Below are 16,491 nucleotides of genomic sequence, written 5' to 3'. Positions count from 1 at the left end.
TTTTTCCACCAAATGGAGCATGCTAGCACATACTTTGCAGAACTTGTGGTCTGGACATGAACTAGGGTAGGAGACCAACCCCTAAGAAGACCCTTAAAACAGACAGAGCTCAGTTTAGATAGATTCTCAGAAAAACTTACAGCTTTCAATTTCCAGGGTGCAATTTTGTTCATCCAGTGGGTACCGCCTTAGGTCCATCATGCAGGCAGCTGTGGTTGTGATTCTAGAAGAGAAATATCAATGACATATGCTGTTAGCTGGTCCATGACTGGAGTTGGAAAAATTAAATCTAAGTCTCAAAGAAGATAGAACTGGACCTCTAGGAAACTGATTTAGTCTAAGTGCTAACAAAATAAGAGTGCTACTACTGTGAACAGCTATTTTCCTTGATGAGCCTGGTGATATTTGGAAATTCAACAGAGTGGACCGAATAAGCATTTCATAAGATGTGGTCCACTACCTATCTGGTACCAAAACCACCTGGCAGCATTTGTTAAACATGCAGTTTTCATTGTCCAGTAGACCTTGGGCATGGGCTGGGCCATCCCAGAACTCTATTTTACCAGCATCCCAGGTGACTGACAACACCAACATGGATATTACTCTTCTGCTCTTGTCTGTTTTCTCCTCCCTTTCTCAAGATCCTAAAATCTAATTGTCCATCAATCTTGGCTTTGATCCAACATTTCTGACTTTTCTATACATTGTATATACATTACTTTGCAAGTGTGTTAGTACAACACACAATAAGCCTTTCATCTATCACCTGATTTGCTCTGTCTTGAAAAATCATATATTCTCATGGCCTGTTAGTGAGCTTTCTCCTATTGATTGGTAGTTATTTACTTATAACACATGATACACATTAATTTATCAGGAAGAAGTGATTTTTGCCTCCTTAATGTCTTTATATTTCTCTGTCATCATTTTTCACTAATCTTACTTTTCATGAATTGAAGACTTAATGGAAAGAGCCAAAAAAATCAGTACTAAGTGATTTATCAGTATGGTTTCTGATCATTAAGGCAGCATGATGATTCAGAAAAGCACAAGGGTTAAAACAAACAGACATAGGTATGAATTCTAATTCTGCCTCACCAACTGTGATACACATCAAGCTGATTAATATCTCCTAATCAGCTTGTTTTGTCTGTAAAAAATAAGTCATTATTAATAACAATAGTAATTGTTATTAATAACAATAGTAATTACCTAATGGACTTTCTTATGAATAAATATATTTTTTGTAAAGAATACAAAAGAGTACCTACACATAATAGGCACTTTACATCTGCTTAAAAAAATAAGAGGAACATTTGATGTTAAATTTGATGAACTTTGGCTTTAATTACTCTGAGGGGCACTATGCTCTGTTGGAAACAGAAATAAGATGCAGTCCCAGCTTGGAAGAAACAATCCAGAGCTAGAACTTATTCATGAAAAAGTTTTGGGCAGAGCTTAGACAAACAGTCCAAATATATTGAATCTATAATATTCCTTAGATGTGAGAGATCTGCTCCTCAGTTGTTGGATGGAAAGAAGTAATTGACCTAATTTAATTAGTGCATGACTCTTTAGGTTCGATGTCTGCTTCACTAAGGTCTGTACTCTGTTAATTTTTGTTTTCCTCTTTAGTGATAAGATTATTACTTGATTCCTTCCCCTCTTTTACCAGGAGTTCGCTATTCTGCCTCAACTCCCATTCATCTCCACCACCTTCCTCAGAATCTATGCCCCACGGCCTCACTTCTACAGTATCTTCATCTCCCAGCCTCTCCAACTGCCTCCTTACTATTATCCATAGAACAGTCAGATGTTTTAAAACAAATGAGATTTTATCACTTGTCCTTGCAAATTTTAGGGGCTCTTCCAAAAAAATCTGAAGTCATGGATTTGGCCCACTGTGCTGTGAATAATGTCACCCTTCCTGGTATACTTTCTCTAAGTCCTCACTCACTATTTTTAGCTTTTATATTTGTTATCTCTGTCTAGAATAGGTGTCTCTTAAATAAGTTATTCAAAGAGCCCTCTTTTCTGATCTTTTAGCTCAAATATCATTTCCTCTGAAAGGCCTTTCCTAAGCAGCCCACCCAAAGTGGCTGCCTTAACTAATGACCAATGGTAGGTGTTTATTTCCTTCAAGGAATTACTATAGTATGAAATTATTGCGCTTATTTCTTTTTTGTAAGAACTAATTCTCGGAGTTCCCCTCGTAGCACAGTGGTTAACGAACCCGACTAGGAACCATGAGGTTGCGGGTTTGATCCCTGGCCTTGTTCAGTGGGTTAACGATCCGGCGTTGCCGTGAGCTGTGGTGTAGGTTGCAGACGTGGCTCAGATCCAGCGTTGCTGTGGCTCTGGCGTAGGCTGGTGGCTACAGCTCCTATTCGACCCCTAGCCTGGGAACCTCCATATGCCGCGAGAGCGGCCCAATAAAATGGCAAAAAGACAAAAAAAAAAAGAAAAAAAAAAGAACTAATTCTCCCAGTAAAATATAAGCTGTTAGAAGACAGACTTTCTTTCTATTTACTGTAAGGGAATCAAAAATATCTGTTGAATGGATAAATGCATGAATTATAAAGAGTCAAAGCAGTTGGTTTTGATGTTCATGGATCTTTTATTTGAAGGACTAATTCATTGTATCATTTCTCTTTTTTTTAAACCTACCATGTGTCTTTGGCTTGAGAGCTTCTTTTTATATTTTTAACAGTTAAATTTTAATCCATTTAATTAGCATTACATATATAGTACCAGAGTTATCTTACTATCAAGCAGTTTATTTCTGCTTTCAATGGACTGATAAAATTTCTGCATTTTATAAATTCTAAAAAGTGCGTAAAAATTAACATTCATATTTAATTATTTATTCAGGGTTTAAAAAGGACACTTTATTTTGGCTATATGATATTTTGCTAAATTTTGCCTAGTTCACTGATTCCTTTTTTTTAATGTGTACATGCAACTTGAATTTCTGCTAACATACAGGAACCTGTATTGGTCTAGAGAAGTAATTTTCAGAAGAAATAAAATTAGATACATGGTTTGCAAATCAAACTTTCATGCTATTTATGTAAAACAGAAGAATCAATATCTTGAGACACTAGAGAAAATTAATTTCACTTGGTGATCGCAAATGACAGGAGAAGTACAAAGGAACACATATGATAAAAAAGGAGAGCCTTAAATTGATACCCAAATGTGGGAGTGACATGAAAATTGCAATTGCTACTATAGGGTGTGGTTCACACTTTCTGCTGATGCATACTGTGGTAACTAGCATCTATGGACACCAGTGTCATAAACAAGAAAAATAAAATGACTAATGCTAATGTGGATGCAATGGATTTCTGCTCATGTTTTAAAAATAAAATGTTTTCCTCACATCAACATTCATATTTACATCAAGATTTTACTTCTTTAATGCTATAATACACGTTTTATAGTTGACATTAATAACCCTTTGCGTCTCCTGTTGGATTAAAACAGAAACTTTGTAGCCAAAATAACAATTGTTTTTTCATTCTTCAAAAAATTATTGAAGTGTAGTTCATTTACAATGTTAAGTTCTGCTATATAGCAATGTAATTCAGTTACATATCCATTCTTTCCCCATATAGGATATCCCAGAATATTAAGTAGAGTTCCTTGTGCTATACAGGAAGTCCCTGTTGGGCATCCACTCCATACACAACAGTGCCTATGCCAATCCTAAACTTCTAATCCATCCCCTCCCCCTATACTTCCACTCTGATAAGCATACATTTGCTTTCAAAGTCTGTGAGTCTGTTACTGTTTTGTAAATGATTCACCTGTATCATTTTTCAGATTCTACATGTAATTAATATGATATTTGTCTTTATCTATTTCACTTAGTATGATAATCTCTAGGTTCATCTATGTTGCTGTGAATGGCTTCCTTTCCTTCTTTTTATGGCTGAGTAATGTTCCATTATAGATTGATGATAGATAGATAGATAGATAGATAGATAGATAGATAGATAGATACCACATCTTCTTTATCTGATCCTCTGTTGATGAACATTTAGACAGCCTCCATGCCTTAGCTATTATAAATAGTGGTGCAATGAACATCGGGGTGCATGTATCTTTTTGAATTATGGTTTTCTCTGGATATATCCCTAGGAGTGGGATTGCTGGATCATATAGTAGTTTTATATTTAGTTTTTTTAGGAGTCTCCATATAGTTCTCCATAGTAGTTGCATCTGCTTACATTTCCCCCCAACAGTGTAGAAGGGATCCCTTTTCTCCATATCCTTTCCAGCATTTAACGTTTGCAGGCTTTTGATAATGGCCATTCTGACTGGTGTGAGGTGACACGTCATTGTATTTTTTCATTTTCATTTCTCTAGTAATTACTGATGCTGAGCAACTTTTCATGTTTTTTTTTTCCCTATCTGTCTTCTTTGGAGAAATGTATTTAGGTCTTCTGTTTATTTTTTGATTGGTCTTTGATATAGAGCTGCATGAGCAGTATGTACATTTTGGAGATTATTATTTTCAAAGATTTTCTCCCATTTTGCAGGCTATCTCTTCATTTTGTTTATGGTTTCCTTTGTTGTCTAAGGCTTTTAAATTTAATTAGGTCCCATTTGTTCCCATTTGTTGATTTTTTTTATTTTCATTACTCTAGGAGGTGTATCCAAAATACATATTGTGTGATATGTCAAAGAGTGTTCTGTCTATGGTTTCCTTTAGGAATTTTAGAGTATCCAGTCTTAACATTTAGGTCTTTAATCCATTTTCATGTATGGTTTTAGGAAGTGTTCTAATTTCATTCTCTTTATATGTAGCTGTCCAGTTTTCCCAGCACCATTAATTGAAGAAACTGTTGTTTCCCCTGTATATTTCTGCCTCATCATGTTAATTGAACACCAGTGCTTGGGTTTATTTTTGTGCTTTCTATCCTGATCCATTGATCATTATTTCTGTTTTTAACTAGTACCGTACTTTTTTTTTTTTTTTAAGGGTTGCACCTACAGCATATGGAAATTCCCAGCCTAGGGGTCAAATCACAGCTGCAGCTGCCAGCCTATGCCACAGCCACAGCAACATGGGATCCAAGCCACGTCTGCAAACTACACCACAGCTCAGAGCAATACCAGATCCTTAAACACACTGAGTGAGGCTGGGGATCAAACCCACATCCTCATGGATACCATTTGGGTCCATAACTCACCAAGCCATTATGGGAACTCAAGGACCATACAGTTTTGACGACTGTTGGCTTATTGTATAGTCTAAATTTGGGGAACCTAATTCCTCTACATTTTTCTTTCTCAGGATTTCTTTGCCCATTTGGGGTCTTTTGGGTTTCTACACAAATTTAAAAAAAAAAAGGTTCTAGTTTGTGAAAAATTCCATTGGTAATTTGATAGGAATTGCATTGAATCTGTATACTGCTTTAGGTAGTATAATCATTATGACAAAACTGATATTTCTAATCCAAAAACATGGTATACCTTTCTATTTGTGTCGTATTCAATTTCTTTCAATAGCGTCATAGTTTTTAGAGTACAGGTCTTTTGCCTTCTTAGGTAGGTTCACTCCTAGGTATTTTTTCTTTTTGATGTGATGGTAAATGGGATTATTTCTTTAATTTCTCTTTCTCATCTTTCATTGCTAGTGTATAGGATGGCAACAGATTTTTTCATATTAATTTTGTATCCTGCAACTTTACCAAATTCATTGATATACTCTAGTAGTTTTGTGGTAGCATCTTTAGGATTTTTTTATGTATAGTATCATGTCATCTTCAAACAGTGATCATTTTACTTCTTCTTTTCCCATTTGGATTCCTTTCATTTCTTTTTCTTCTCTGATTGCCATGGCTGGGACTTCCAAAACTGTGTTGAATGAAAGTGGTGAGAGTGGACATCCTTATCTTGTTCCTGATATTAAAGAAAGTGCTTTCAGTTTCTCTCTGTTGAGAATTATATTAGCTATGGGTTTATCATATAAAGCCTTTAATATGTTGAGGGAGATTCCCTCTATGCTCACTTTCTGGAGAGTTTTTATCATAAATGGGTGCTGAATTTTGTCAAAAGCCTTATGACAAAAGGCTTTATCATATGTCTTTTATTCTTCAGTTTGTTAGTGTGGTATATCACACTGATTGATTTGCAGATATTGCCGAAACCTTGCATCTCTGGGATAAATCCCGCTTGATCATGGTGGATGATTATTTTAATGTATAGTTGTATTTGGCTTGATACTTTGTGGAGGATTTCTGCATCTATGTTCATCAGTGATATTGGCCTGTACCTAGAGACAAATGACAATGAAGATAAAACAATCTAAAACCTATGAGATGTGCCTAAATAGTTTTGAGAGGGAAGTTTATAGCAATACAATCTTACCTCAGTAAACAAGAAAGATCTAAGAATCTAATCTTACACCTAAAGCAACTAGTGAATGGGGAGGAGGGATGTACTGGGGGGGTGAGAGTGGCAATGTGCACACAGAGGTATACGAAATGCTGTGCCAATGGGGACCTGCTGTACATCACAGGAAATCTACCCAATATGCTGTGATAATCCATATGGGAAAAGAATCTGAAAAAGAATGGGTGTGTGTACATGCATAGCTGAATCACTTTGTTGTAAAGCAGAAATTATCACAACATTATAAATCAACTATATTTCAATAAAATTTTAAAGATGAAAAAATTAAAAAAACCCAAAGTTAGTAGAAAGAAAGAAATCATAAAGATCACAGCATAAATAAATCAAATAGAGATGAGGAAAACCACAGGAAAGATCAATGAAACTAAAAGCTGGTTCTTTGAAAAGATAAACAAAGCTGATAAACTTTTAGTCAGACTCATCAAGAAAAAAAAGAAGAGGACTGAAATCAATAAAATTATAAATGAAAAAGAAGTTACAACTGACAGAGCAGAAATACAAAGGATTTTAAATGACAACTGCAAACAACTATATGCTAACAAACCAGACAACCTAGAAGAAATGGAAAAATTCTTACAAAAGGTACAACCTTACAAGACTGAACCAGGAAGAAATAGAAAAATATGAATAGACCAATCAATCACAAGTACTGAAATTGAAACTGTGATTCAAAAACTTCCAAAAAACAAAAATCTAGGACCAGATGGCTTCTGGCTTCACAGGCAAATTCTATCAAACACTTCAAGAAGAGTTAATACCCATTTTTATGAAACTATTCTAAAAACTTGCAGAGGAAGAAACACTCCTAAGCTCATTTTATGAGGCCTCCATCACCCTGACACCAAAAACAGACACAATAATCTATTTGGAATCCTTATCATACAGAATAAATGACCTGGGACAAATCACTTACACTCTCCAATACTTGATTGCTTCTGATCACATGGATTAAAAACCTGATATCCTGCTTGGTTTTTAAATGATAAAAGGAGGGAGAAATCTGTAATTCATAAAATGTTCTGCATCTATTGTTATTACTGACTGCTACTGAGTAAATACAGTGAAAACTACTAGTTACTTGGAGGTATTTTTGTTTTGTTTTGTTTTTTTGACTTTTTTACTATTCAATGAATTTATTACATTTATAGTTGTACAATGATCATCACAATCCAATTTTATAGGATTTCCTTCCCACAACCCCAGTGCATCCCCCCACCCCCCAAACTGTCTCCTTAGGAAACTGTAAGTTTTTCAAAGTCTGTGAGTCAGTATCTGTTCTGCAAAGAATTTCATTCTGTCCTTTTTTCAGATTCCACATGTCACTGAAAATATTTGATGTTGGTGTCTCATTGTCTGACTGAATTCACTCAGCATGATAATTTCTAGGTCAATCCATGTTGCTAAAAATGCTGGTATTTCATTAATCTTAATGGCCGAGTAATATTCCATTGTGTATATGTACCACCTCCTCTTGAGCCACTCTTCTGTTGATGGACATTTAGGTTGTTTCCATGTCTTGGCTATTGAAAATAGTGCTGCAATGAATATTGGAGTGCATGTGTCTTTTTGAGTCATGGTTTTCTCTGGGTAGATGCCCAGGAGTGGGATTGCTGGATCGAATGGTAGTTCTATTTCTAGTTTTCTGAGGAATCTCCATACTGTGTTCCACAGTGGTTGCATCAATTTACAATCCCACCAACAGTGTAATAGGGTTCCTTTTTCTCCACACCCTCTCCAGCACTTATTGTTTGTAGACATTTTGATGATGGCCATTCTGGCTGGTGTAATGTGGTACCTCATAGTGGTTTTGATTTGCATTTCTCTCATAATGAGTGATGTTGAACATCTTTTCATGTGTTTTTTGGCCATCTGTATCTCTTCTTTGGAGAACTGTCTGTTTAGATCTTCTGCCCATTTTTTGATGGGGTTGTTTGTTTTTTTGGTATTGAGCAGTAGGAGGTGTTTAAAATTTTGGAGATTAATCCCTTGTCAGTTGATTCATTTGCAAAGATTTTCTCCTATTCTGTGGGTTGTCTATTGGTTTTGTTTAGGGTTTCCTTTGCTGTGCAGACACTTTTAAGTTTAAATAGGTCCCATTTGTTTATTTTTGTTTTTACTGTCATTACTCTAAGAGGTGGATCTGAGATGATGTTGCTGTCATTTATGTCAGAGAGTGTTTGGCATACGTTTTCCTCTAAGAGATTTATAGTGTCTGGTCTTATATCTAGGTCTTTAATTCATTTTGAGTTTTTTTTTTTTTTTGCATATGGTGTTAGGAAGTGTTTTAATTTCATTCTTTTCCATGTGACCATCAAGTTTTCCCAGCACCACTTATTGAACAGGCTGTCTTTTCTCCATTGTATATTCTTGCCTTCTTTGTCATAGATGAGTTGGCTGTAGGTGTGGGTTTAATTCTGGACTTTCTATCCTGTTCCACTGATCTATATGTCTGTCTTTGTGCCACTACCATACGGTTTTGATGATTGTTGCTTTGTAGTATAGTGTGAAGTCCAGGAGTCTGATTCCTCCAGCTCAATTTTTCTTTTTCAGGATGTCTTTGGCTATTCCGGGTCTTTTGCATTTCCAAAAAAACTTTAAAATATTTCGTTTGAGTTCTGTGAAAAATGTCCTTGGTAATTTGATAGGGATTGTATTGAATCTGCACATTGCCTTGGGTAGCATAGTCATTTTGATAACATTAACTCTTCCAATTCACGAGCATGGTATATCTTTCCATCTTTGTGTCATCTTTGATTTCTTTCATCAGTGGCTTATAGTTTTCAGAGTACAGGCCTTTTGTCTCTTTAGGTAGGTTTACTTCTAGGTATTTTATTCTTTTGGATGTGATAGTAAATGGAATTGCTTTCCTAGTTTCTCTTTCTTCTTTTTCATTGTTAGTGTATAGAAATGCCATCGATTTCTGTGTATTAATTTTGTATCCTGCAACTTTGCCAAATTCATTGATGAGCTCTAACAATTTCCTGGTAGAGTCTTTAGGATGGTAGTATGTTTGTATACATGAAGAAATGTAGAATAATCATACATGTCATAAGCAACAAAGGGCTATAAAATATGTCGTAAATCACTTCCTAGCATAAATATTCAAAAAGAGTCATTATGTCATTTTTGTATATGAACTTATCTTAACAAATTTTAAGATAAAGTACCAACATGTGTAACAAACCTGCATATTTTCTATGTGCATTGTTAGATCAGAAACCATGTCTTTTTTTTGTCTTATGTGTATCTCAGGCACCAGGTGCTGGCATATATCACTAATACAATATTAAAATAATAATAAAAAAGAATAATAATAATGACAACAATATAAGACAAGCAAAGACAGTCATAGTCATACATATTCTCAAACTAAGGATTTTGAAGCAGTTTTCTACACTAAGTTCTGAGTTAATCCATGCAAATAATTCTCAAATAAATTTAAAAGACAAAAGAAAAATCCAACCTGAAATGAATCTCATTCAGGAAAGTTCAATAATCAGCATCAAATTCTATTCTCTGGGATTTTCTGATTTATAAAGGGGCTAAGCTTCTCTAGGAATAATGCAATACAGCAAATATACTTAAAAGGTTCTTCATGAACATGCCTATTCTGTATCCTGATAAATATCCTCTATTGGACTTAAATTAGTTAACACCACTGCTAGGAGTCTTGAGGTAAAGCTAGTAACTCATTAGGCAAGTATCCTGATTACATTTTAATACCATTGTGAAATATATGAAGACAGCTCTGTTTTCCATCAAGGAAACCATCAGTGATGCCTCCAGAATGTACCTGATTTACCTGTAGCAAATATTTTAGTTAGAAGTGGAAATGTGTTTTCTTTGGGGCTGACTTCTATTGCATAATGAGAAGCACCTTTGGGGAATACCAATATTCTGACTGGCATAGAATAATTTTAGATAAACTTTTTATTCCTTAGCCATTGGGCACTATCATCCAAAAACGATTTATGTCATAAAATAGTGACACAGTACAAGAAAACCTAAGTATTTAACATAGCTTAAAAGAGTCCCTACAGGTATCTACAAAATCAAGAAATAAAACATCTATGCCAGCATTTCATATCAGAACCATAACAGATATTTTATAGGGTCATTACTTGAGATTTAATGATATTGCTAAATCATGCCAAGTTTGAATATAACCAAAGACAGTTACTAAGTAATAACAGATACCTCTGCCCCTCAGCCAATAGGAATCATGCACACTTGTGGTCAGCAGACTTTTCAAGAGGGGCTTTAGGATCTGGAATATATGGTTAAACACATGCCTTATCCTGTGAAAAACATGTTAGGATTTCAGCCAGAGATTATTAAAAAGTGACTTTGATTTACTTTGTCTGATTTCTTATCTAGACAACCATCCAGTTATCTCTCACATACTAGTTTGTTTTTTTCAACATCTTTGTACGTTGTGTTTTAAGAAAATCAGATGCCTTATCCCCAGCTGTATTCAAAACATACCATTCTAATTCACAGCATGTTTTCACTTTGTTCAAAATTCACATTTACTTAAACACACAATTTATTCTAATTTCAAAGAATAAATGAAACCTCTAGCATTAGTAGACATCATTAATAGAGAAAAATAGGGTGTTAAAAACAATCAACTGTCTGGAGTTCCCATCGTGGCGCAGTGGTTAACGAATCAGACTAGGAACCATGAGGTTGCGGGTTTGATCCATGACCTTTCTCAGTGGGTTAAGGATCCAGCGTTGCCATGAGCTGTGGTGTAGGTTGCAGACGTGGCTCGGATCCCGAATTGCTGTGGCTGTGGCGTAGGCCAGTGGCTACTGCTCCGATTTGACCCCTAACCTGGGAAACCTCCCTATGCTGTGGGAGCGACCCAAGAAATGGCAAAAAGACAAAAAAATAATAATAATATAAATGATCAACTGTCAAAAAACATATTGATACATGTATTTTGCTAAAAATGAACACTGAAAACTTTAGATAGGAGGAAAAAGTCACATAGCGAATTTAAGCATTAGAGCATGAACTGAAGTTCTGAAAAGTTCTAAACAGCTCATCCAAGTCACTTCCCCTGAAAGTACTTAAAAATGTTTGCTTTAACACCTCCATGAAGTCTTAACATTATTTTGTACCTCAAAATCACTTTAGGAGTTCCTGTTGTGGCGCAGTGGAAATGAATCAGACTAGGAACCATGAGGTTACAGGTTCAATCCCTGGCCTTACTCAGTGGGTTAAGGATCCAGTGTTGTCGTGAGCTGTGGTGTAGGTCGCATTCGTGGCTTGGATCTGGCATTGCTGTGGCTGTGGCAGAGGCCAGTGGCTACAGCTCCGATTCGACCCCTAGCCTGGGAACCTCCTTTTTCCGCGGGTGAGGCCTTAAAAAGATAAAAGACAAAAAAAATTAAAAATCACTTAGATAGGAAACTAATTTCTTACATATATCCCTCTTTTGACATGGTCTTGCTTTTTGTAGAGAAGAGCGAAAGTTGCCATAGGAGTTAGGTAGCTTTGACCCTGCATTCTTGATAATAAACACAGCTCAATTTTTTTTTTTCCTTTCTAGGGCTGTACCTGAGAGGTATGGAAGTTCCCAGGCTAGGGTTCAAATTGGAGCTAGAGCTGCCAGCCTACACCACAGCCACAGGCACTGTGACATGGGATCTGAGCTGCCTACGTTGCAGCTTGCAGCATTGCTGGGTCCTTAATCCACTGAGCAAGGCCAGGGATTGAACTCACATCTTCACGGAGACTATGTTAGTTTCTTAACCCGCTGAGCCACAATGGGAACTGCCTAAACACACCTCAGATTAACTGATCACCTATTAAGTTTCAGACACCAACGAGCGTTAACGAAATGTATCATTTCATGCACTATGAGGATTGCCCTATTAGAACCCCCATTTTATGGATAAGAAAATTGAGGCACAGAATGGTAGAATGATATTCTCCAAAAGCCACAGAGGGGAGTGATGGAGTTGAGGTTTAAATCTGGGATATTTGACTCCAAAGCTCACTGTAGTAACTAGCTAGTTGACCTTGATGAAGTCATGCAGCTTCTCTGGAGGACTGGCCAGTTTCTCACAGCCCAAAGGAGCTTAGGAATTCTATAATGCTATGAAAATACATTACATGTTCTGTGGCCCTGTATATTTTGTAATTTTGTTTTACCCACACATTCAAATGCTGTGTTTCACAGCTGTTCATTCTGTTTTTGTCAATTATGTAGATTATCCCACCCTAGACAAGCAAATACAGGCCTCTCCCCAGGAGTCCCACTTAATATTCTCCCCTGATTGAAGGTCTCCCTCAGCATTTTTCTTCCAGCCTATGCTCTTGATTTACCCCCTCAGAGGCCTCCTGCTTAAATTAAAATCTCCAACACTCACACATAACTGTTTTTAAAAGCTCTTTACAAGTCCTCCTATAGAGTCACATGTGCTACTATGCTCAACTTGATAATCACCAAAAAAAGTAAGATTGCCAGCAATCATGTTTCCATTTGATAAATCGTGACTTTCACATTAGAGCTATTTGTACTCTTCCACAGCTGTTTGGCTTTCTGTGACTCTCGCCTTTTCTGGAATCTTTATTCTCTGTAAAGATACCCTCCCCATTAAAGGCAACACAGGTTTTTGCTACAAATTCAGGTGTTATTATGAAAGACATTTCCTTAAATAACACGCCTAAGGAAGTCAAACATCAGTATTTAACAAAATCTAGTTTTGTAAGCACATAAATCCTACTCAATCAAAATAGTAATAGATACAGACATACCAGCCTGTAGTCAGTCCCTTGCTTACCAAGATGCCCCCTATTACATTCCTGATGGTCTCGTCCACAAATCCTGTTCTTCTCTTGGGAAAGAGATCTTCCTAGGTTATATCTTAAAGGAAGACTGAGTCCCTGAGAAAAAGCAATCATAAATATATATATTTTGCTTTTTATGTCTGCACCCACGACATGTGGAGGTTCCCACGCTAGAGTTGAATAGGAGCATAGCCTCTGGCCTACACCACAGCAACATGGGATCCGAGCCACAGCTGTAACCTGCACCACAGCTCACAGCAACGCCGGATCCCCAACCTACTCAGCCAGGCCAGGGATCGAACCCATGTCTCCATAGATACTAGCAGGATTCATTTCGACTGTACCACAATGGGAACTCCTTTTTTTCAGTTTTTTGACTCACAACCTGACAACTGAAAATCTGGCTTAAAAAGCTCACTATAAGAGATATAATTATACCACAGCCACTTACCAATTGGAAAGACATATAGCTGGGACTCTAATTATTTCAACAGTGATTTGTTTTGTTTTCACAATTTAAAACAATGTTTAGATATATGACATACTTTTTGTTGCATTCATTAAAATATATTTAAAATATTTTATCTCACATCAGAGACATACCATTTCAGGGTAAGTTCATTCATTTCATTCCAGACTCTTAATTTTTTTTAACAAAATAAATGGCTCATAGACACAGATTTATAGATAGTCAGCTGCTGACTTAGATTACAACCTCAGCTAGGTCTACTGTCACTTCTACATCTAGTCTGGTATTATTTTATTTTATTTATTTTTCAATTTTAATTTTTGCATGGCTATAATTATTTTTTACCTAAATTTTATTGGATTATAGTTGACCCAAAATGCTGTGTTAGTTTCAGGTGGACAACAAAGGATGCATGAACTTTATCTTATTTTATTTTTTTGGCCATGCCCATGCCACATAAAGGTTCCCAAGCCAGGAATCAAACCCACACCACATCAGTGACCTGAACTGCTGCAGTGATAACACTGGATCCTTAACTGGCTACACTAAAAGGGAACTCCCAGTATTATTTTAAAATGTAAACTACACATGCTGGAGGCTTTCCTTTGTCTCTCCAGCTCCTCCCTGGAAAGGAGTTTGGTCACCCAGCAAACTCTGTGACCCCACAGACTAGACTGAATCAACTTCAAAATAGCTTCCATGGTTGTCTGGGTTCAGGAAGGATTTGGCCATTAGAGAAAAGACTGGAGTTTGGGGGGTGGGGAGAGTGGGATCAGAGGAATTGTACCCCAGGCCCCATGCCCGGGAACTCATGTACAGGTCCCTTGACTGTTCTTTATTCTCCTCTTTCAAGTCTGGGATGCTAGGGAGCTGATGACAACCTTCTGATTCTGTCTCTAGGAAGAAAAGGGGTTGCTGTTTTTTCTCTTTGTAAACTGCCTTTTTATTACATTCATCTCAAATTATCCCATTTTCACTATGCCATCTGTTTCCTGTTGGGTCTCTGACTGAGAGATTATAGAAATGTATTTAAAATCTGAAGTTTCTCTAGCTGGGCTGTCAACAAAATGAGAAGCATTCCATTCTTGAGTTCTTTGTCTTGGGATTTTAGGGGTGAGGGGATGAAGATTCCCTCTACCTTAAAAGAACTGCCTCCCCTCTATGAGTCCAGCCTTGGTACATCACAGCCCACCTGGAAAGCATTCTCCCTCCACCTTAGTCAAAGCAGCCCATCTTCCCCTACCTGTGGCCACAGTCTCATCTTGTTTTATTTCCTTCCTAATATTTACACTATCTGATATAAGTCTGTGTGTGCAACTTTTAGTCATTATTTTCTGTCTCCCTAGTAAGCTCAGAGTCAATGTTAAGTTGGGCTTTTCAGAAGTAGACCTGAAGGATGCTTATGAAGGATCACCACCTATGAAAGGAAGGTAGAGGAAGCAGGACTGGACAAAGGAGACTGCTGATGCAGGATGCTAGCCCATCAACACGGAAATTCTGGTGGCAGTACTGCCCTCAGACGAACCCCTGTGAGGCTGAGATGACCTTTAAACCACATCTCTCCTCCACCATCACCATGCACACACACTTTCCTTGAGTAGCTGGCATCCGATGTCTGAGGAAAAGATGCACTCAATTATAAGGTCAGTGGGAAACATGTTCTGAGGTTGATTCAGCCTCCAACATGCCCTCACACATAGTTTCCTGTTGTACACAGCTGCCACTGTGATAACCTTCACCAGTAAAGCAAAATAGATTTTACTGTTATTGCTGCTGTTATTTTTTTAAGCATAAAAAATAAATTACTCAAAGCTGCCTCCTGTCACATACTGGCAACTCCGCTTGTGCTTTTGACTCTAATGAAAGCTACCAACACTGCCTTCTCAGACTTTTCTGCCACTGTGATCTCTAATGGCAGGTTTCCATCTCAGTGGAATTTCTGCTTTCTGAAGAATTAAGTCTTTTACATAAAACAGACACCAAATATGTGGGGAAATGTTTCACACCATTAAAAACTACAGGTTTGAATGAAACACAATGCAGCATGTTAATTATAGCTCAATAAAGCTGGAAGAAAAATTAAACAAAAACATAATACAACAATGTTTAAAAATGAGAAAAACACAAATTAAACCATGAGGATGATTATCTATCTAATCAGCAAAAAATTAAAGGCACGATATTATTCAGTACTACAGATTCTGCAGGGAAACAGAACCTCTCATGCAGGCTGCCAGTAGAAGAATAAATTGGTACAGACTTTCTGGATGGGACTGTAATACAGAGAAGTGGTGAGTACAGTGGTGAATCTAAGGTAAAACTTCCATACACAGGGCTCAGAGGTCAAGAACAGAGGCCGTGGTGACGAGTGGTCCTGGGCCCATGTTTTGATTCTGCCTCTTGCTGGATGAGTCAATACCTAAAGAGCCTCTTGAGCCCACGCATAAAGAGAAGTTGCTATAACACCAAAGTAGGTTTGAACTCCAGACAATTATTTATTCAGAAATCTATGGAAGTGTGACCCTGAGAATCTCACCAAAAAGCAGTAAGACTAACTTTCTTCTGATCTGTGAAAATCATCTCATTTTTTCAGAAGCTTTTAGCCACGTAGGATGAAATTTTGAAACAGGGGCCAGGGGTGTCTATGGATCAGAGCAATTGAAAAATGAAATTCAGAGAGCCCTTTACCACTGAAGACTAATTCAAGCAAAACATCTAGAAACTAAGTTGGAAAAAAATGCACTTGAAAAATTCCCCCAAAAACATGTATGTAATGCAGGGTAGTTTAAAAACACAAG

The 16,491-nt window shown here is 37.0% G+C and overlaps 1 protein-coding gene across 5 annotated transcripts in view; it reads right to left on the bottom strand.

Moving 5' to 3' along the window:
- The window catches only part of GABRB2 (gamma-aminobutyric acid type A receptor beta2 subunit), a 255,980-nt gene that overhangs the window by 133,617 nt on the left and 105,872 nt on the right, over nucleotides 1-16,491 (bottom strand). For all 5 annotated transcript variants that reach the window (XM_003483855.4, XM_013984878.2, XM_013984877.2 and 2 more), the window contains one exon: nucleotides 141-223. In XM_003483855.4, the coding sequence (XP_003483903.1) occupies nucleotides 141-223 (83 nt within the window). The remainder of the gene's footprint in view (nucleotides 1-140; nucleotides 224-16,491) is intronic.

Source organism: Sus scrofa, chromosome 16 (genome assembly GCF_000003025.6).
Source record: "Sus scrofa isolate TJ Tabasco breed Duroc chromosome 16, Sscrofa11.1, whole genome shotgun sequence".
Classification (NCBI taxonomy): Eukaryota; Metazoa; Chordata; class Mammalia; order Artiodactyla; family Suidae; genus Sus; species Sus scrofa.
Note: the sequence above shows the minus strand (reverse complement) of the source record. Positions and strands in the feature narration are given on the sequence as shown.